The 22,696-nt window shown below is 45.6% G+C and overlaps 1 protein-coding gene across 1 annotated transcript in view; it reads left to right on the forward strand.

Moving 5' to 3' along the window:
* The window catches only part of LOC149371675 (cell adhesion molecule Dscam1-like), a 94,944-nt gene that overhangs the window by 14,490 nt on the left and 57,758 nt on the right, over positions 1 to 22,696 (forward strand). Inside the window, exons 3-4 of the mRNA XM_089585223.1 lie at positions 18,207 to 18,587; positions 19,214 to 19,375. Of these exons, the coding sequence (XP_089441349.1) occupies positions 18,207 to 18,587; positions 19,214 to 19,375 (543 nt within the window). The remainder of the gene's footprint in view (positions 1 to 18,206; positions 18,588 to 19,213; positions 19,376 to 22,696) is intronic.

A 22,696-nucleotide genomic window follows, 5' to 3' on the forward strand; every position in this document is an offset into this window, starting at 1 on the left:
AGAAGGAAGATGATTAACAGTCTAGGAGAGAGAAATCTTTAATCTCAGGCAGGGCGGAGATTTCAGGTGCGATAACACGCTCCTGGTGTGTTGCAGCTACTTCTGACTAGAGAGAAAATAAAAGAGAAATGATTGCATAGGCGATCATACGATCTGATGCGACAAATCTGAGCTACCAGTATTGACTGTACTTTTCGCTTGTGCATTGATCGCCGCACCATGGTGTCTCTGAATTTGTTTGCGACGTCGCTTTTTCGCTCTGCTGTTACGTGGACCTGAGGTTATTGAACGCTCGGTATGGGTAAAGGTAGATTGGAGAGGCTGGTAAGTGGGAGGTCAATTTATACCGGTGTGTGTCCGAAGGTGCAACCAACGGAGGGTGTTCTTGAGAAGCCACTTACGCGAACGGAGTAAAAGAAGCAGGGTGAGAACGACAGCGAGCCGCTATAATGGCAGAATTCGGAGAGATGTGCATGCAGTGCGGTGCGCACAAACGCACGCACGCACGCACGCACGCACAAACAGGCAAGCACGCAAGCACACACACACACACACACAATAAGTAAATGCAGTCCACAGGAGCTGTAAAAGCACACGCAGCCTCAAACAGCAGGGGGAATACACTTTCGCTTTTCAGAGACGGGGATCTAGTGCAGTCCGACACAAAACTGGCAGCACCCCACTCGCTGTGCTTTGAAACTTTCTTTCCGAGAGCCTAAGAGAGTCCCTTCACATAGGTGTTTACGATGATTGTGAATTTTCATGCCGCAAGGGCATTTAAGGCCGAAAAGCGCCATAGCACAAGGGTTTTTGTCTACTCAAGGTGGGGTAAAGGATTCGTTTTCCGAGCATTTCACCCTAAAGAAACCGAGCACCAGGCCGGGGGAAAGCTTGTACCCACTGCATCACCGATAAGTACGTGGCGGCACTGAAGATCGAACCCCGCACTTCCCGCATGCGACGCGGATGCCTCCATATAGATGTGGAGGGCCAATTCCTTCTAGGGCTAAACCAAGTACTCTCCTTTCATGCGGGTACACAGAGCAAAGACAAAGAATGGGGAGGATAGAGAGCCTGTGGTGCGTTTCACAGGGAGCAGTTAGCGCTGTGTTACTAACCACGTGTGTGAATGGGACGGGCGTAATTTGTTACCTCTGCATCAACCAGCGAGTAAAACGCCTTCAAAATGATCAGTGAATAAAATACGCCGATGAGGTGAATTTGAAGTGGCGATTGTTACTGATAAGGAAATCAAATGCAGTGCAACAAATGGCACCTTTCTATTTGTATACCATGCTTCGCAGTCCAATTCGCCAAAAAGACTGGAGAGATGTGAGCAATGTTTGAATATTGCGCAGAACAGCAAGTCATGTCACCTTGGGTGTCATAAGTATAAGAAATGGACTTCGTACACTTACTTGGTGCCCGATACAGAGCAAAATTTTCTTTCATCGCATTTTGAAAAGGCAAAACAGTGAAACCAAGAACAACAGCGCAAGAAGAAAAAGTCCGAAAGATGGCGGTGAGAGGGAGAGGATGGTTCATTGAGCTTTTGTAGAAAAATCGAAAGAGAGTCAGGAAAAAATACCCTACACTTTCACTTCGATCCTTTGTGAGCCAGGGCTCGAGTAGCACCGACGTGAGCAGAAGCGCCACTCCTTGTATCAGAAACAAAAGGAGACGTCGATATTTCAGACTGTTCGCAAACATCAGTGCGCCGCTCTCTCGCAGCGGTAGTTTTGCGCCAGAAAGCAATTCACCATTCGGGCCCGCCCTTACGCCATATCCTACATTCCCCCCCCCCCCCCCCCTTCCCCATCGAGGCCTCGGGACCCTCGTCTTCGACGACGTTGATTGCTCCCTAGGCGCAATTTTTGTACTCTGTATTCTTTTTGCGTGAAACATTGTTTCCTGCTATCGAACCAGACTTCGTCACTTGTGCCTGCGTTGGAGTCGGGCTTCAATTCACAAACACACTGATATCTCTGGCTTGGAGAAGAGAAAGGTTTCGAACGATTTTTCCATTGCGCTGGCGACGGCCTTTTGAGTAAGGGGTCCCCGACTCACTCGTAACTACAACAATCGCCACGTATGCCAGTGGATAGACTGACGAGGTGAAAAGAAATGCGGGTGTAAACATCAGAATCATCCATGCGTGCTCGCTTCAATCGATGAGTCTAGCTCGATCGATTTCCACTCGCTCCCACGGGTTATTACGGTTTTGCTTAGTAAGTGGGTGCAAATTTTACTTTTACTGTACTTCACATGCTTATTTCATGGGCAACTAGGTCCCCGAACGAGGAATTGCAAAGCGCTCACGCTCCTAGCGCCATGCAGCAGCCGTCAGCGAAATCACTTAGACGCAGCAGTAACTGGCTGCCGAGGACTAGCTGTGGCGCTGTGGCGTCATTCTCTGAAGGGTATAAGCGAGTAAAAGAATGAATGCCACGCTTATGCTTCCCTTCAAAAGTATGGGCTTGGCTCCCTTTCCATTGTCTGCTTTCACAACAGCTTCAAGCTATGGGTGAAGTGCCGCTACATGTGGAAGAAATGTTCTTGTTTTGGGTGAAGATGATTTCAAGCTATTAGAAACCTTGAGTGTTCCTGGCGAAGATTCTTCGCAGCGCCTGTGCTTCCTGTCTCCGAGCATGGATTGAATGCGCCGTGTTTTCCTGTCCTGCCTAGATTTGCGGGCACAGTAAGCTTGCGTGCGCATACACATTAGCAGAAAGGTATTAACTGAAAAAGGTTGTTACGCTCCACTTTAATATGTTGTACACAAATGAAAAAAAAAAAACAGACCTCCACAAATAGATTAAAGAAGCTTCAGCATATTCTCTCAATATGATGAACTTCTTATACTACACAGGACGCTCTGTATATTTTCGCACTGCAGGCGCAAAAGTGCTCAATAGTAGCCGAAATGCTTGATATTTATGGACAGTAACTGATGCATGTTTGTAGCAGGTTTCTGAACGGGGCATTGGTTGGTTCATCGTAAGCCGGACGTACACTGTCGCTGTTTGGGAACATTTAAATCATCAATAAGGCTAAATATACCGATTATAGCTTGCTATTTGGTCTCCATCGAAGAAATCAGTGTCAGTCAATAATAAGGAGAGTTACATTTGTTTTTTTGTTTAAGAAAGCAAGTATTTATTTAGCATAAAACATGAAATACAAACAGACAATTTCAGGGACCCAACAAAATTTGTTTAAGGGTCCCGACCACTATAAGCTATTACATATGACGTAGACGACAACAACAAATAACGCATATATGACAATAAGCATGTTACAGCAGTAGGCACTGGATACTAGTGACAATATCAAATAAAAATGTTATAATTAGAAAAGAAAAACACAAACCACAGCACTAAAGAATGTAGACTAGGTTGAATTGAGTAGAAAATGTTTTAATTGTTTCTGAAAGGCATGAAGTGTAGGTGAAATTTGAACGTTATATTCAAGACTATTCCACAGATAAGGACCCGTAAATTGCAACGTTTGTCGGAGTGGGTAGGAGTATAGCCCCAAATTCTGCATGTATTTTTCTCACTCTTTTTTTTTTGCTTGTTGCTCTGACTCAGATTCTTCCTCACGTATTCTGAATCAGTCGTTAATATTTGCTATCAACTTGATATTTGGCATGTGTATCAGGTGTGGTGGAAATACAGATTTCAAATCTCGCTCGCTCTTTTCTAAACGACACCATAATTTATACCATTCGCTCTTCCATGGTAGAACAAACAAAAACCTTCCACGCTTCGGTTGAGTTAAGTAGGGAGTCTGTCTTAGTGGATCAGTCGTTCGACTTCAAACATGCTATAACAGACAGAAGAGTGCATGACTGAAAGCGAAAAGGTTGTTACGCCCGCTCTTCCATTCATCCTCGTCGCCAATGTAGTGTAGGCGTGAACCGCCCTTGAAGACCGTGAGCCATGACAGCAAACACATGGAACGAAACGCAGCTTATTCAGTGACGCACACACATATATATATACACACAACTGTAGCCCCCTGGCGGTGTTCACATTGAAAAGGAAACAAGAACTAACTATACAACACTATTCACTTTCCCTCTTTTCATACGTAACTGCACAACATTTCGTTTACTTTCTCTGTCTTTGAATAGCCAATACTTAGTTTTTTGTCGCTGGTATTACGCCTATTACCTTACGGCAAGAAAAATGGCCCTAGTAAAGCCAGCTGGCTGAGACCCGCAAGCACGCTTCCTGACAGCTGCAACCGTAGTTGAAAATTCTAGCTGAAAATCGATACAGAGTATCGACCTTTATGATGAAGGGGAATTTGCGTGTTCGTATTTGTTATTTGTTTTCTGATAGCCTGTGTAGAAAGGCAAGGGATGGATGACGTACTTTCTGTGCAGAGAAGCGCAAAAGAAAAGGTTGAAATACCTTCTGAAGAAGTACGGTGCTGCGACTGGGTTGCATCGGCAGACATTCGTAGCTTTTTTGCTTCTGTTGCTCTGCAGCTATTTACCTCCGGGACGGAAGCGGTGAGGTCCACTCTGTAGCAGCCCACTGCCTACACGCAATGTTTTACCACCAGCCATTCCATGAGGTCGAGGAAACCACTTCGTTCCGGGCAGTGGGTTTCGTGGGTGGCGAGGAAGGCTTATAATGTATGAAAGCACTCCGAAAACCTGACGGCGAAATGTTTGGTTCTCTCCTTCCGCGTGTGACGCCTTCCTGTGCAGGAATTGCTTCACATCAATTCCTCGACTTTCTGTTTCTGGTTTAGTCGATTCGCACAGCTATAAACACGCTAATGACAGTTACTGGAAATTTTTGCGCTCAATGTTTAAATGCTGTCAAATATATATAATAATTTTGACCTTTTCAGTTCGTCAAACAGGTCTTTGCGTGCTTTGTATGCTAGCATGTAGGATTTTTGTTTTGTGTTTTTTTTTCCTTTGCTGCCATTACCTGTGTCTACCCAATGTGAATATTGTGTCAATATTGTATAATGTTCTTTCGTTTTCTCTTGTACCTGCTCATTATTGTATACTTGTTATCACGCTTTGCAACTGCCTTTTGTATTAAAAGCCTTGCTGTCAAGCTGCTGCCAAGCGAAAGGGGGCTGCGGCTTAGTCAAGCTGTCTCTCACAGCTTTTTCTGCGCCTCCGCTGTCTGTATCTTTACAAGGCAAAAATAAAGAATTTGAATTTAAAGTATGCCAAAATCTAAACGACGAATATATACAGGTGAGCAAGGAAAGGGCCGTGAGAAAGGGTTGCGTGAGGTTCAAGGCTATTTTGGGTAACGACCGTCGCCCACGTCGTCAGAGACGTCACTCAGGAACAATCGCCCTGATTCCATCTGCTTTTCCACCGTGACCGCGGGGCACCTAATGGACCAGTTGCAGCGTGCACCCCTGGGAAATCGCACCTAATGGAGAATAAATGCGCTCTCGTACATTTTGGGTAACCGTAATCTCCACAGAGCACGCACAATGCTTGTCAATGGGGCACGCGCGCCTCTTGCTTCCCTCTTTTCTCAATGTAGTGTGACCTTGTTTCCATGAGACACAGGTCTCTGATGTTGCTTCGATACTTACAGGTGTGTCGCTGGCGCTGAAGGCGTGTGACATGCCTGAATATGTGAATGTCTGGCATAAGCGTTTAAACATATATATAATAGCTCAGAGGTATTTGCCCTGAAGTAGGCGTAGTCAGACTGGTAATGGTGGTGATGAGGACTATTCCAGTGCAGAAAAATTGCATTCAGTTTACTCTCATTTCTTCTGCTATGATCGTTTTCTTGATCCGCACCCACCGACACCTGTATATCTACGTTCCAGAAGTAGCTGAATCTGTAAGTGGTTTTGGACGACATTGCGATTACATTTAGTTTCGTGCAATCAGCCGTTGTAGTCATGTTGGTGACAAGTAAGGCTTCCTTTACTTCTTCCGCTGTCAATGTTACGTTCTCACACTCATTTTTGCTTGCAAACAACTGATATGTGCGATTCCATGTTTCTTGACAACCGAACAATCGACTAGATGTCGATCTGCTACAATTTTCAACGAAGTTCTTTGTCTTGCGACAGCTCTTTTTTGTTTTCGTTGGATCTTTCAGAAGACAGCGCTGTGTGCAGAGATGCACTATCGGGGACAAAAGTGGTATACTCCACACGATGGAAGCCGGAGCAACAAAAAACTGCGTTGCAACGCCATCTACAGGCGGCATCTCGGTTTGAGACAGCCAATGCGTGACCTTTATTATCAGCAGGCATGTCGCTTAGCTCGTTTCAATGCTTCGTGATTTAGCTCGCCGAAATGACGCAGTTTTTCGTTGCTCTGGCTTCCGCCGCGTAGAATATACCACTTTTGTCCCCGATAGTACTTCGCACAGGTGTACGGTGTTTTTCAAAGCACATAAGACGTAAAGAACGCATTGGGCTAAAGCTTCACGCCTGAAAACCGCCACCGCAGTTCATTACTGTTTTACTCTTTCAGCGCTTTCGGGAGATTTTTTGCTTCAGACTGCTCTGGTTAGATGAGGCCTTGCAAAACCCATTTAGTTGGTCGCGAAAGCCGTCTGTTGGAAACAACGCCGTTCTCAGCACAAAACTCAGCGGCTGCGCCAGCACTGCGTCTAAGCAACGCGGACGTTATTTACTAGCGCGACGCCGGGAGAAGCATTAGAAGAGTGAGGCTGGTGGATTCCTTCCTTCTTTCTCTCTCTTTCTTTCTGAAATACTTTTTGTTACTTCTTTCTTCTAGAACGCGCCACTACCTAGCGGGCGCTCCAGGACGAACTCGGCGAAGCCTCCCCCTTGCTGGCTGAAAAGTGTCGACAAGCGGGAGTCATAATTTACGAGAGGTGCGTGAAGCACGAAAGCCTTGGGAACAAAAAGAAAGGGCCTACCACTTATCATAGTCGCTCTCTCTATTCACACAACTCATGCTGGCAAGGTCCCAGCATGCGGCTTAGTTGCCCTCAGGAGCACGTTATTTATCTTCAGTGGAGACGTCTGAATAACTTGCATGGTGGGTTGTCGGTTGAAGTGACTTCCAAGCTCAGTACACATATGACGTTTAGACGTTCTGGGAGTTACAGCTTTCTGTATCAGGCGACTTAAAAAGCTTAAGATTCGAAGGTTCGAAGGAAAGCTCCGTCTCCTCCTCCTGTTCTTCATGTATAATATCTGCGGTGACAGATTTCTTCGCCACACAGATTTATACGAACATGAACACACTGTTGACCATGTGTTAAAACACACTAGCGTTTGTGGTGCCTTCTCTACTTCGTACATGCTATTTAGTGCTACTACTATGTCCTCTCTATCTAAACACCAACTAATCCAGCATTCTGCCGTAAATGTGTCATAACTGTTCAAGCAAACTTTCACTGAGAATTTTTATGAGTACCAAGTATATCCAAATAATTTTTAAAATCCCATATATTTTGCTTCCATTGGACCGGTGAGAGCGTGGGACCCATGACGTCCGTTTTGATTACAGCAGGCCGTTCGGCCGCTGCGGACGCGAGTAGGGTTAGGAAGCTACTGAAAAGGAAGCGTTTGAAATTTTTACGTGCTCGCTCATGCACGTTTGGAAGTCACGCGCTGAGCGTCGTATTTTTCACAGCTGCATCTCATGAATGGGTTTTAGTGCTACGGTAATATAGCAACCAAAATCAAGTGCAAGTTGGCTGGCGGCGCGATGTTTAACTTTTATCTTGATTTAAAAATCAGTTGTTCGTGACCTCTAGGATGAAAAAGTTTTACCTCAATGACCAAGAAGCTAAACTGAATACAGACATTGAGGCCGAAAGATGAAAGCGCTAATTCTTCGAAATTTCATTCGTTTAGGCATAATGCTACCCAGCCGGCAAAGAGAACTGCATTGTATTGTATTGTAAAACAAAAAAAAATTACGTCGAGTAGTGAAGAAAAAAGCAGGCTCATTACCGCCTATTTTCCCAGCAAGAACGTCGGATACAAAAAAAAATTCTATTTTCTAAACACAGCCTCGTTAAGGGCGCCTACGCATTTTGATATTTCTAGCTTGCTTCCATCCAGCAGCTACGCCCGCGCATAGAGACTTGGTTCTTGTTTTGTTTCGTTTTAAGCGCTGCACTTTACATGTAAACGTAGCTTCGCATTTTCCGTGTTGCGCGGCAGCTCGCAAATGAGCGCCCTCTCAAGCAAGCTGCCTAACAAGGGCTCCGCTGCCCTGCACCAGTAAAAAAGCAGAATTCACCAACGCAGTATGTAGTAGCCTCAGGGCACGTTGTTGGGAACACGAAGCCAGTAGGTGGCGACAGCATCGTCGTGAAAGCGACAGTGGACCTAACAAGTAGGAAGGTTCGGCTAAATGACGCTGCGGCGCTGCTTGCTATATATAGGGGCGCGACGAGATGCGGTGAACGAAGCCATGAAAAAAGAAATATAGCGAAATTGGGGAGAGGAGTAGTTGAGAGGAAGGCGGGATTGAAAGGCAATGTATCAAATAAAGTGTACATATACAAAGAAGTTGCCTTTGGTCCCACGGGCATAAGAAGGCGCGGTGCAGAAGACCATATCCTAGCTACCGAAACAAGATGTTGTGTTTTATGGTGTTTTGGGATTAAATTGTGGTTTTATGTAAATGAAGCTCAGAATTCACTACGTGCGTGACCTCTCACCTTTGGTTCGGTTGCACTCAGTATTAGATCGAATTGCGCGACGCAAAACTCAGTAAGGCCACCGCGGCGGCTCAGCGGTTATGGTGCTCGGCGGATCGAAAGGCGCTGGTTCGATCCCGGCCGCGGCGGGTGCATTTATATGGGGGCGTTAAAGAACCCCAAGTGGGCGAAATTTCTGAAGCCCTTCACTACGGTGTCCCTCAAAGTCTGTCACTTTGGGAAACTAAGCCCTCGTAAACCAAACCAGATGAAGCAAAACTTAGTAAACCCATTTCGTTCAGCACTGCACGATAGCGTTTTATGGGGCTTTTCGAGGAGTAAACGGTATCGAGATTTTCGCCGTAAGATGTCGTAGCCGAAGTCTCCCCGCGATCACCTGATGGCCTTTGAGAGAGTTATAAATGTGGGCCAGAATATAGGTGCTACAAATAGCCTTGCGTGGCTGAAGCATTCAGGTTGGCTACAGGTCAGTTACCATTATTGTGGTCCGACTGAGGTGGATAGGGGCGCGCTGAGGAATATTACTGTCCATTAGGTGAACTGACAGCTGTTCAACAACTTCGTTAACGCTTCATGAAGTCACTTCATCAGCCTAGGAAGGGCCAAGGTTTGGCAACTTTTTCTGGTCTTGATGCTCATCTATAGCGGGGCATTTGACTTGAAGCTCCTTGAATACCCATATAGACCTAAGTAGGTTTTAAACAGCGATTTGATGCTTATGTGCTCGAAAGAGGGTGCTTGATAGTTACGCGACGTGCACAGCTACATTTTGAGAGCAGGACTGCAAAAGAAAAGCCAGAGGAGGGCACAGAATTATTTTTATCACAAGGTCCTCAATTTCATCTTTACAGAACTTTACTTGGACAGGCTCTCGCGTTTTCCCACGTGCAAGTGCCTTTGGCAAAACGACATTCATAAATTTTTCATAAACAAGAACAATAATTTTTAAATTGCATTTGCTCCGTCAAAGGCTCCTGCAGAACGTGCTTTTCTCTCTTCTAAAGCTGATGAAACAGAACTGTTGTACGCTGGATGATAGAACGCAGCGTCTGTTTTCCTCTTAACTCCTGAGTTCCTGTGAGCACAATGGCCTCGCCTAATACGTGAAATGCTCAAAGCTCTCAAAAACACTTTGCAAATCACAATTTGGATTTATTAAGAAATTCAGACAATTTGTTTATTGAAGTTCTTTGTTTCTCGAATAAATTTCGAGCTCTGTATTCCTCTCTTGCATATTTTTATGCGAATACTACTGAGAAAAAACATGCAAAGGAAACGTAGCGGGAACAGGTCTAACTGCGCTACCATGGACACGTGGGACATGTATAAGTAAGACAAGTGGGAGCGTGAGGGTGCCGTTCCTCTAACTGTCGCTGTCTGCTGTGATAGAAACGATGGGCCTCCCCAAGCATAATACGAATGTAGAATTTTTTCTAACATCGCCGCGAAAGCGACTGCAATTGACGACTAGTGAAGATGAGGAGCTGCAAACCTTGAGCGGAAGCTTCAGTGGCTGAACGATTGTAACGTTTGGGCTCATCATGCCGAGAATAGGAGACAACGGCGCAGACGCTGGAGACATGCAAACGACGGCGGGGCAACTCGGGCGATTGAGAGCGGCAGTTGTCCATGAACGGTTGTAATACAGTGGAAGGTAACGTCTTGAAGAGTCGAAAAGAGAGTGAACAAGTTAGGAGCGCTAAGGTTCATTGCGAGTATTGGGAGTAGTAGGTGATTTAACTAAAATAATTCTTCTCCAATGAAAAAGGCAGAAGTCTTTTTTCTGTAATGGCAGATATATGAGCCTTTTTGAGACTATCGATGTCTAGGACGCGATAGGAACGTTTTCCGCCGTCCATTCCACTGTTTTATCAGCCACCTTTTGGCATAGGCGTTGTAGAGGCAAGTTTGCTTTTTTGACCGATACTGAAGAGAAAAAAGCAGTCCCCACTTGTTTCTGAACAAAATTAGCTGTCTCACTGGCACGTCGACCACAAAGTAAGCCATATTTGTGCCGCTACGAAAAGTTATGTTGTTCGTTTTTTTTTGGCACCCAGCTGGGGTGAATGAACTGGCTTCCCGAGGGACCATTGTCGAGCTGGGCTCTACATTCGTTGTATTATGGGTCACAGGCATGCAGTGCGAGTCTAAAGGGAAGGTTAGGAACTGGTGCTTGGCGCTAATTAACTCAGAACCATTTGGGTGATTCCGCACGCGATCACGTCGCTTCGCAGCCACTGCACAAATATCCAGGCACGCGACAATTACTCCCCGGCGAACCAATAGCGAACAGCGTGTGAGAAGCTATGCAGTTCTGCGGACAACGCCAGCTGATAATGGATGGAGTACATTAGTTGTTTTAAACTTAGAATGGTTTTTCATTGACTGGGGCTAATTGCCTGCAATCACGCTGAGGGCCAAGTGTCATGACGGGGGCACCTATGGAGGCACTTTCATGAGGCCGTGGTCTCGTTAATAAGGATCTCAAATACCTGTCGGCACTCCTTCTAGCTCCCATGATACTGCACGCTTCTGTAGACAAGAGTGTGGACCCGTTACCTTCTATGCTGTGGCGCAGGCTACCTAGCCTCCATTTGGGAGGAATAACAGCGCCGCCGCTCGGTTCGACTTCGAGCCTTTGTTGTAGGGCCTAATGCACCTTCAAGCGTATAGTAGCCAACACTGTGCTTGCATAAATGAGCAGTGGATTCAGCATGTGCGCTGGACTTCGGCAGCTTACAACTGCTCCATCTCTTTGTATATCAATTAAATCAGCAGTTAACTGTGCTCCGGCCCACAACGCTTGTGGTCGATTTCCTCAGTAGCCTTCCTGGCATAAAACGATAATGTCTAATGATTTTTTCTTTGTCGGGTTTTTAAACCTTGAATTTTTGTCAGCCGACACACATTACCGGCTTCTCATTTAATGCTCCTTTGCGCGTGAAGTAATTGTTTGCGCTTTGACTGCTTGTCAAATATTCTAGGAAGCATTTCCTAAGCATTTTAGGAAGAAGTTCAGGTATTTTCAAATCTTATGAGAACTGGAGAGCGCCAGCAATGTATGCTCTTCAGTAACGTATGAACGTGTGAAGTATAACGCGAGTGCGCTTCTATAGAAGCCTACATATAATACAGTCAAGTTTAACTTCATGCAAAACGGTAATTTATGCGGTGAACATTTTGCCCCTTAGCCGAAGAAGTAAGAATTAATTTTTGCCCGCTCGTAGTAGCAGCATATATTTATTCAGAATGCAAAAGTCTAGAATTTGTGTGACCCGGGCGAAACAGATTGCACACCTAGCAAATAAGGCCTTATTTGTGCACAAACTGCGGGCACAAATTGATATGCTTCATCCAGTAACCCACACTTAAAGTTATAGAGCCTTTTTACTAAGTATATTATTAATGTGAATCCAGTGCCGAAATCCGGAGAAGGAGCCCGAGCGTTATGAGAGCTCTGAAGATCTAATTCTTTTGTCCATTTAAGAAATGAATGAGCAAATATTGCACAAGAGCAACTGGTTTATTTCAGACAAAAATGATCGCAGTGTGGTTCAAAAGCTACGCGATTTACTGTTGCGGTTTCTTATCTGTATTACGACGTCATTTCTCATTGAGTTCTCGTTGCCTGAACTGTTTGCAGGGCTAGTTGTGTGTATGGTACAGGGATGAAGTGTGCCAACACGAGCAAGCGCAGGATAGTAACACGGTCAAGCGCTTACTGCCAAATATATATTTTAAAGATACACACGCAACATATACGCGTACAAAGCCAGTGATGCTCAGCGGCAGTAAATGTCATATGGTGTAGAGGGCCATAAAAGCGATAAAAGACATGTTCGACGAGGTGAATGAAATAAAAAGGATAACTTGGAACGAAGATGAAAAAACATGCAGTATGACACATGATGTTGAGGGCTAAAGGAAAATAAAAAGAATGATCTAAAACCGATGGCCGGCGATAAAAATGTGTGGCTACGTAATGGAACTACCTTGACAAAAAACAGTGACCTTCAGTTAATCTGGCATCCGCGCTCCTCGGATCCATACTCAAGCTGAAAATTCAACAGCGGACTTCTAAAAAACCCTGTTGACTCTCGTACAGCGATTCTGACGGATGAACGACACAATCTAAGCACTTTCTTTTGATGAGGAAAGCTTGTTTGAATTCGAGGGCCCCACTGTCTGGACTTCTGTACAGAACAACGGTTTCACCTAAGAGAAGAATGCACTTTGACTCTAATGAAGCGGTAGATTAGATCAGGTACGTGCCGTTCTCAAGTGATCGGTAATCTTGCTCAGACACTCGTTCAAGCAACTCTCTCTGAGGAAAGTGTACACTTTGCCACATGTGAGCGGAATCTGATAAACTGCTTACCCGCGGATAGCTTATCGGTGTCACTCCCCTGCGTTTTTCCATGTTGGCACTTTTTCTTTCCGTCCAGGGTAATTTCAGTTCTACTAATCAGCTTCAAATATTCCATATGGAATATCGGCTGTGAAAAAAACAACCCTTTGTGTTCTGACTTCGATTGATGAAGTTTTCTTCTAATGTTAATCGACCCATTCTTTGCCTCCTCATCACCTATAAGACCATCCTTGCTGAGAACAGTACAGTTGTTCCGTATTTTCGTTATATGGTGGGCAACATGTTTTACTTTTTTTTAAGAAAGAAAATAAAAATTTATTAACTTGCAGCAAAAAGTTTAAGGGGGCATTTTAGCTCCTTCTTAAGGGTATGACGCAATATCGTCAAGGGCCATGAGTGCCAATTTTTGCACATAGACTGCTTAAGGCATTTGTCAATATGTTCAATTACAACTCCTGGAAGTTTCAGTTGATTCACTGTGGTAGACATTTTTAAAGGAATTTTTTCGTTTCTTTTACGAACATTTTGCTCACCTGGCAATCTCTAATCGCTGACGTCACAAGGGCATACCCACCTCCTAGTCGCCTACTGCGTGCTGTTCATTTCATTGAGACAATACCACCTAGATAACTCATCTAGGTGGTAATAATGGCTTTCATGCACGCCGTGGACGGCGGTCACTCGAAATGGTTTTTTTGAGCTTAGCGAAATAAAATGCATTTTTGCGTTTTGTTTTGTGAAGCCTTGATCTTAGTACACTACCTTAGTAATCCTCGGCAGGGCGGACTTGTTCGTAGTAGCGCCCATCTAGAGATTGCTCAGGAATAGGAAACTGATGCACCCCTGCTGTATTATCCACCCTTAGAAGCATGTTATTCGTATGTTACCGGTGTGGTCTCTTTTAGCTGCCAAGTGCTACCGCAAGTAAAAAGCGGCAGATGACATGCCTGCCTTTCCCGATGTGCACCATGAAGAGTATGGCGGTGCTCTCCCGTCACCGACTGCCAAGTTCTTTCCCGCTATTCGTCAGCTCAATAATTAAACTGAGATTAACAAGAAGCCGCACGGAAGAAGCAGAGGAAACTGTCGAATCCGACGGCTTGTGCGCTGTATGCGCGTGTTAGCTCAACATACACGAATTCCTTTCAACTTGCAGTACTTTTTTTGAAAGACCAAGGCACTTGCAAAATACAGCGCCACTCGAATGTTCCGCGGCCCGTATTGACGAATAGGCGCCGCCATCTTCATTTCGCTTCGGCGCCGCGTGATTGCTCTGGTCTCCGAGGTACACGATGTTTCCCCTAAGACTGAACACAATTTTTAAAAATAAGCTTTTTTAGTTAGAAGAGAGCTTATTTCATCATAGCATTGTCAGCGCTGTAGTGCATCAGAATAAAGCTAAGAAGTGCTAACTGGCAGGCTGGTTAACTAATAATAAATAGTTAACTTTTTAACTATGACAGTTAGGCTTCTTATTATTGACAGTGGCGTAATCCACCGTAAGTAGTACCCATATCAGTCATTAGAATTTCCAAAACCTGGTTGCCTTCGGCGCTGCGGCCCACAATTTTTGTCTATTTCGACGAGTTACATGAAGTGGAGAGATTGCTTTGCCTGCAAGCTTCTCGAAAGCGCATTTATCCTGGCGCGATGTAGCAAGAATTTCCGGGCTACAGCGCTGAGGGCAACCGCGTTTTCAAAATTCTAAGAAATGAGAGGGATATAAATTACTGTGGGCTACACGTCTCTCAGTAATTAAGGAGCCTAAATGTAATAGTTAAAAAGTCGACTGTACAATATCAGTTGTCCAGCCTGCCAATTAGCATTTCTTAGCTGTATACTGATGTATTACCCAGCTAACACTGCTTTGCCCAGAAACCGCTATTCTAACTCAAAAAGCCTATATTTAAAAATCGCTAAAATTCTTAGGTGAGGCACGCTGTATATTACAGCGATTTTCCTACATGCATAACAAAGCGCGCTGTTCGAGCGCTCCAGACAAGTATGTGGACGACCGTGCTTGACGATGCCCCTAGACAATAAGTAGCTCCACACTCAATAAACGCTTTCCGCCTTCATTTCGCGCTAGCTCCGTTTCTATGGGCTTTCCGTACTTTTCATTTTTCCTAGCTTGCATTCCTCCGGTCCTAGCAGCCCGAGTTACTTATAGAACCAGCCCTGCAAGCACGGCATCGTCACGCAGGTTGAAGCAGTCCAATCTAGCGTCGTGCCACACATCGGCGCGCACGTCCGCGTGCCTTCGTGGCGTATAGGCTTGCCGCGATCGCACCGTCAGCTCGCGTCGAAGGCCGCGCCCGTGGGTCCACTCGTCTGACTGCTGCCGGTGTCCCGTGAACAGTTCGGGCGCACGCAGCCGTTGACGAAGGCTCAACGTGACAACTGCCGAGACCCACACCGCAGCTGGTGCGGGCCAGGGGCGAGCGAGCGGCTGTCATCGATCGCTTCCGCCCTAGACATTACGCAGCACCCCTCCGCCGGCGCCCTACTTTCCACCCACCCCGCCCCCTTTACCTCGGAGGGCTGCTCCCTCGACACAGAGAAATGGTTTGGGGAGATAAAACCTGCAGGAAAAGCAGGAATTGCCTGGCACGCTGATCCCTCCCATGAATTGGAGGAGACCCGGTGTTTTCGGTGCACGGGCTGTCTGCGGCAGCATACGACCACCACTTGGGGCTAGGTTTAGTTCGAAAGGCTTAGGCTTTTGATGTGTTCTCTATCGTTTACTGGAAAAGTACCGCGTGAAGAACATGGCGCTTGAAAATAGCACAAAAGTGCCCCGGAAAGTAGTAGTGAAGAAAATGAGTTACTGAGTGAAAGCGAGAAAAGCAGAAAAATTGTTAAGAGGAAGTGGCCAGTGTAAAGAAAGAAAGCTAGGGTGTTGTGTATACTGCTGTCTGCAAAACGGCTTCGAAGGTGACCCATCGAGGTTTAGAAAATGTGCAAGCCTGATACCGTTAACATCACACTCAAGAACGGATGTGGCCGGCACCAGTGGCGTAGGCGGGGATTCAAAAGACGTAGCCACGTTTCTTGCTGTTTAGCGTGCACAGTTGAACATTTTCTGCCCTAGCTTCGTGATGCTGACGTTGTATACCGCGTGGAAAGCGTGAAAGACTAATGCGAAGAAAGAAAATATCTGAAGTAAAGCACTCTTCTCTTCCTTATGCTCTGCTGCTGTGTTGAGAAGACCTGAGTTGTTCTCGTTTAACAATGTAATATTCGCCTAGAGCATCGGATTTTTACACACGTTTGCAAAGCTAGCCGCTCGAATGTAGAAACAAAAAGAGTGTGCGTTTATTGAGGTTTCTAATCCAAAAGGTGTTGCGCAGAAATTTCACTGGAGTGCGAGAGGGCGCAAATTTTCGCTTCACTGCGAACGTTTGTACAGGAATAATTCGAGTAATAGTGCAAGGGAGCTACTCAAGGAGCACAACCACAGTTATTACGTAGTGAATATGAAAAATATGGGTATATATACATGAAGATTATGAAACGTGGCGTTGAATAGCCCAGAGAACTAATAATAAATGGCACACATTGGTAATCTACGCTATTACGAGTGCTTATATGCTTGGTGGTTTCTTTTATTCTTAAATCACTTTCATTCTTACAAGCATATTGTGGTCACCTACGTGTGCAATTCTGCTAAGGATTTCTTAGCTATTTTGACCTAGTATCTTTTTCTTAGTAACCGCTCTTCAAGCCGTCTCTTGAAGAGTTCATGCAGTTTTTCAGCTGTTCACTGCATGTTTCCAGACTTGTAATAAAAAAGAAATAAAAGAACACAAAGAGAGCAAGATTACATGGGTCTCAACAAAGGCACGGAAGTTCGCGAGTGTATTGAAAAATTACTTTTGCCAAGCCTCATTCATCAAGACGAGGCTGATTAATGACAGCCTCCAGAACGCCTAGGTCGTTTTTCATGCTCTGTCGCCGTTAACAACTTTTAACTTGACTCCCACCTCTAAAAGTGCCCAATCTCTGAGCTCTGTTCACCTGCAGACATGGCATAGTTTCATTTCATGTGCTGAAACAGGATGGAACAAGGGTTCCCTAGATAGGCCCCTTTCTGGAGAGTGAAGACGCTCGACATGTATTTCAGGTTAATATCACATGAGTTGTCCCGGTGATTCCTCTTTTCAATGTACTTTAATTCGTTCTGCTTTCATTTGTAGGAATGGTGTTGCGAACCTGGGTTTTTTTAACCCCACTGAGTAGTTCAGTGACGTAATGTAACGTTCTTTAGCTTCGTTCTGGCCTTGGCATCTGAATGGGCGGTTTTTTTATGCGTTCAGGAAACGGTCCTCACTTACGTTCATGTAAAACACTGGCACTTGGAAAGAGCGCGTTTTACTTCTTCGCTCTGGCTGGTATTGTGATGCGGATTGTGTGAGCTTTTCAAATGTAGTGAGTGTCAAAGGCGGGTGAGGTCGGCTTTAGTTAACAGAATGCGGTGTTCTTCTTCAGTCGCGAGGCGTGCCACTTTCCTTCGGTGAATTTCCCTCAGACCTCACTGTTTCGCCTCGAGATCGTCAGAGGTGAACTGTTTTTCTCTCATCTATTTCGACTGCATTCAAACTGCGATTGGTGTTCGTTAACGGCCATTCGACAACGTAAACTGTTGCGTTCATTTCGGGGAGAAATGAGAAAAAAAACAAAACGAGTGTTGTGGAAGATCTGAAACCTAACTTCAGGATGCTTTAGCATGTTCCACATGCTGGCCATTAGGTAGGAACTTTATTTTCTTCGACGGCATCGCAAGAGAAATACATAATCCGTTCAGGGTCCAACAGGTAGTTTCTTCTTCCTGTGCTATAGTGACGTGGTTCAAACGTCAAGTATTGCAGTTATTCGGCAGCAAGTGACCTTTGTGCGTCGGTTAACTTTCGAGGTTTGAAACTATTCCTCGCACTCTGTTTACTTACGTATAGCTTTCTTAAGCCTTTAAGCTTAAGGGCTCTCACAAAAGGAGAAGCAAGGGCTTTTCTGACTTTACAAAGTCAGAAAGATGGAGCACTTATTGAACCTCAGATATGCCGTAATAGATACACTGCACGGCAGAAAACCAAGACATGTGGCCCGGGCACTTTTGACACATGGTTTACTCTGATAGAGCATTGCGACGAAATATTCAGTTCTCAACGTTGCATTTCGCTTCGCAGGTTGCCTGGCCACTACGTGTGTTTCCTCCGCATCGGCTCTTTTATCGACCCAGGGAAGAAGTAGAGAATCTCAACCGACCCTCCACGGTCCCTCGTTCACGCTTGAGCCGCCGCATTGGCTCGAATTCTCCAATGCCAGCGGCGGCGAGCTGCGCTGCGCGGCCCAAGGGGAGCCACCTCCCCGGCTAATGTGGGCCCTTGCGGACGGCAGCCCTGTTCCTCCAGTGCCCGGAGTACGTCTGCTCGCCGGAGATGGCACTCTGGTCTTCCCTGCGTTTCCGGCGGAAGCTTACAGGCAGGACGTGCACGCGGCTTCTTACCACTGCGTAGCTTCAAACGAGCTCGGAACAGTGGCCAGCAGAGACGTCCACGTCAGTGCCGGTGAGCGCAATGAGCTATTCAGCGTACGGTCGAAATAAATAGTAATGTTATCCCGGTAGCCTTAGCCTGCTCAAAATAATGCTTTCCAGATAGCCCTTTGGAGAGCAGTTATTTTCCCAAGGAGGCTGTAGAGCTGCCCCATTGTTGAACTATACTTAAGTGGAAGTTTTGTTCAAGAGCAAGCCACCTTCGTGCCTGGAAAGATTTATTGTTCTTTTCCAGCCCTCACGGAGGGGATGATTGTTTATGTATTTAGTGAACACCCAAAGCAGTGGAGTGGATACAAGGAAACAGAAACTTTTAACAAAGGCTAACAGATGAAACATTGTTAACAGAGCAATACTGCAAAAATTGGCTGCTATTTACGCAATGACATCCTCTAATTATTGGTTAACGGTGATAGCGACCGATATTTTCTATATAAGTTTTGTTCCACGCTTCTAACACTACCTGCGACGATAACAGTGTAGATTCAAGTTAACCAAAAGTTAGGGAAATGGTCATTGTGTAAACCATGATCGAATTTAACGACACACCGTTTAACAACTACGCTTGTAGAGTAGGGAAGTGCAACACCTTTTCTGTTTCTAACAATTACGCTCCCATTTTTTTCTTCTGGCTCGCAGTGGTGGACTATCAGTACGAACCACGCGTGCACGACGCCTTTGTGATTCGGGGCAACACAGCTGTGCTCAAGTGCCACGTGCCGTCTTACATGCGCCAGTACACGCTGGTCGACGCCTGGATACGCGACGACGGCTTCACCATCAACGCGTCGGGAAACAAAGGTCTGTTCCATTAGTTAGGCTAGCGAAAAGATGATCGAGTGTGTGAATTCCTGAGAAATTATCTGTTCATTGGTTATCAGGAATGAGGAAAGCAACAACGACATGACTGCCATCTACTGCAATGAATTCGGCGTTAAAGAAGTAAAGCGTCGAGAAAAAATGAGTACTGCGCTTCATTCGGCTTCCGGTATGAATAATCTCATAAAAATTGCTTCCATCCGGACAAATATGTTATACGGAAAGCTATACTGTTTGTTTTCTTTCTGCAAGCAACGTATGAAAAGTTCTCTTCAAGGTCGATATTTTTGCGTCCCATCTCAGACGCTTACTCAGGACCCGGCCTGATCAGCACCTCCTCGTTATGAGCAGAAGAATGCAGTTGTTTCCAATGCTAACTGCAAAGGTGACGCAGTTTAGTCACGAGAGAAAAACCTGCACAGAAAAAAAATTGATGCAAAAATGGTTGGCCGATGGTGTCAGGAACCTGGCTATATTTCCGTCTGGTGCGGTGAATCAAACACATAGGTTTAATTTGGCCATAACGCTTGCCAAAGGACCATAGGCGTTAAATCATCTAGGCTTCCCAAGAAAAGACAAAACTGTAGATTCTCAGGCGAATTCTCACTTTGTCACACGGAAGAGCAGAGTTTCAAGTGAAGTCAGTTCATGCTGCGTTGGAAATAACTTCTGGGATGTACATACTTCCGGGTAAGTTATTGGGATCGCACACACTCCATTTCAGGGATAACAAAACAGAAGGTGTAGTGGACGGAAAGCACGTTTGCATTCAATTACTGATCAAGGACTTTTATGCGAAGCATACTAAAATAGCCCAACCCAGCTCCTCGAGCGCGGCGGTGTCGTTACCATTGACCTTTCGTGACCTCCATGTCATACCACGTGATGCGTGACGTCACAGCAGATGAAAAACGGGGGCCCAACTCGTGCCGTCGCGCGAGGCGTCGTGACCAAGGATGACCACGTGGTGCGTGACGTCACAGCAGATGAGAAACGGAGGCCCAGCTCGCGCCGTCGCGCGAGGCGTCGCGACCAAGGAGGACCACGTGATGCGTGACGTAACGACATAGTAAAAACGGGGCCCCAGCTCGCGCCGTCGAGCGAGGTGTCGCGACCAATGTGTTTCCTGCTTCTGCCGCTAGGTGCGCTGTAGTGAACACGTGATGCTGGAGCGGCGGTATACAAGGGGGTGCGCCTGCCTCTGCTAGGCGTACACGGGATAGAAATGCCTCCTGGAGACAGGGCTGCTCGTTGGAATGAGAAGCAAAAGTTGCGGCGTGCTACAGAGACTGATGAAGAGCGTCAAGAACGTCTAGCCAAGCGGCGTGCTCGAAATGTAACTCGGCGACAATATGCTTCGCATCTGACTAGGCTTAACCTAAGCTAAGCCTCAGCCATTTTTTCCTACAATTTTAGGGAAAAGAGGGGAGTTAAGAAATAAAAAAAAGCACCTGTGTATAAAAGAAAACGGCTTACTTCATTACTGCACTGTGCGTTGAAATGAAGCGATTTGCCACATAACTTGGCGGGTTGAGGTATTGACAGCTTGCTTAGTTCTCCAAGGCCATGTCTGCTATGGACAATCTGTACATCCAGTCTGAATCTGCCTGCAAGAAACTCCCTTCTAACACGCCACCTGCGACTTAACCCGGAGCGTATGCGTCTTAAGCTATTTTCTAATACCATACGGGACGCTCAATCGCATAGTTCAGTTACATCAATCCGGCAGCGGGTGGGGCCGTGCAAACTAGTACGAATGGGCCAGGGGTCTGCTGCGCTTGTCGCTTAACAGGACCTACGCTGCAATGCATTTCTTTCCCGAGACTGCCATCGTTACTTTGGTCGCGTTTCGATGGAGGCGAAACGCCAGAGGCACCCTTGTGCTGTGCGATGTCAGTGCACGTTAAAGATCCCCAGGTGGTCGAAATTATTCGGAGACCTCCACTACGGCACCTGTTTCTCTCTTCCTTCTTTCACTCTCACCTTCCTCCCTTCCCTTACGGTGCGGTTTAGGTGTCCGCCGAGATATGTGAGACAGATACTGCGCCATTTCCTTTCCTCAAAAACCAATTTACCTTACTTTCGTCATTGGCGAAACACGCATTGCCGATTCCAATTCTTCAGCGGCTGTCTCAACGCAGTTTTCCCTTGCGCTAACCTTTAACCGCCTTCCTCAGTTGCGTAGCAGCGAATTCGGAGCCGTCACAGCGTTGACTAGTGTTGAAATGAAAAAATTTGCGATATATATGCATCGATATCTCTAAAAGGCGTCAAATATAGATGTATACATTTTTTTTTGTTCCAGTGATCAGTACGTCACAACGTACTAAATTAAGAAGTGAGAAAAGTTTTGCACTTTGGGTCAGAAATGCGTAATTTTATGATGCTATCTAGCCTTCTTGTGTGAGGTCAGGTTAATTTCTCTATATATTGGCATCTCTAGCAGAAATATAATTTGTCAGTGTAAATGTAAAACGCACACGCACTGTATTATTATTACACTTTGCAAATTTGGTATCGTACTCATCTGCAGACACGCTCGCTGGTGCAAGCATGTGGTCTCACAAACTCGTGTCCAGGCTCGCAGAAAAGTCGCAATGTTCGCAGAGAGGGCACTACCGCAATATACTCTAGGATGAAATGGCTTCCAAGCTTTTGAAAAGTATCAAACGCGGCTAGCAGTTCCTGCTTTAATCAGGTATAGGAGCCAACACAAAAAGAAAGTGCGTTAATCTCATTAAGTGTTTTCGATGATAGTGGCATGGTGGCGTAAACTTATACTACGTTCTATGTCGAGCTTGAATACTGTTGGTTTAATTCCCTAGTTCCCTTGATAGAGCCAGGATCGTCATAAGGCCTATGTCATTTCTGGCTCTTGACCAGTCCAGCTTGTCGCGTGTTTTCTGGCACTCTAGGTCCGTTTCAGGCGAGCAGGGCTCTTTCAAAGATTTTTTTAGTTTGCCTTCAGATGGCAGCACACATACTAAATTGCCGTTTCGGCGCTATTTTGAAACAAAAAAACGAAAAAATATTCGTTAGGGGTTAAAAAGAAACTATACACCCCAGTTCTTGAGGGTCTTTCTCTTCTCGGTACCTGAACTGTGGACCAGAGGTACCTATGATGACAGGTCACCTAAAGAGGAGGTGACGCAGCTTGTTTCAGAAGGAAACTATTTTGTTTCATGTTTTTAAATTCGAGGTGGCCTAATAAGTCGAGAAATGAGTTCTAGGCAGACGCAGTTCCAGGGTTCAATTAGCGAAGTATGCTTAAAATATTTGCTACTGGTCTGAACGCAAAAACTA

Source organism: Amblyomma mixtum, chromosome 1 (assembly GCF_055824585.1).
Source record: "Amblyomma mixtum isolate Tamu chromosome 1, ASM5582458v1, whole genome shotgun sequence".
NCBI classification, from domain to species: domain Eukaryota; kingdom Metazoa; phylum Arthropoda; class Arachnida; order Ixodida; family Ixodidae; genus Amblyomma; species Amblyomma mixtum.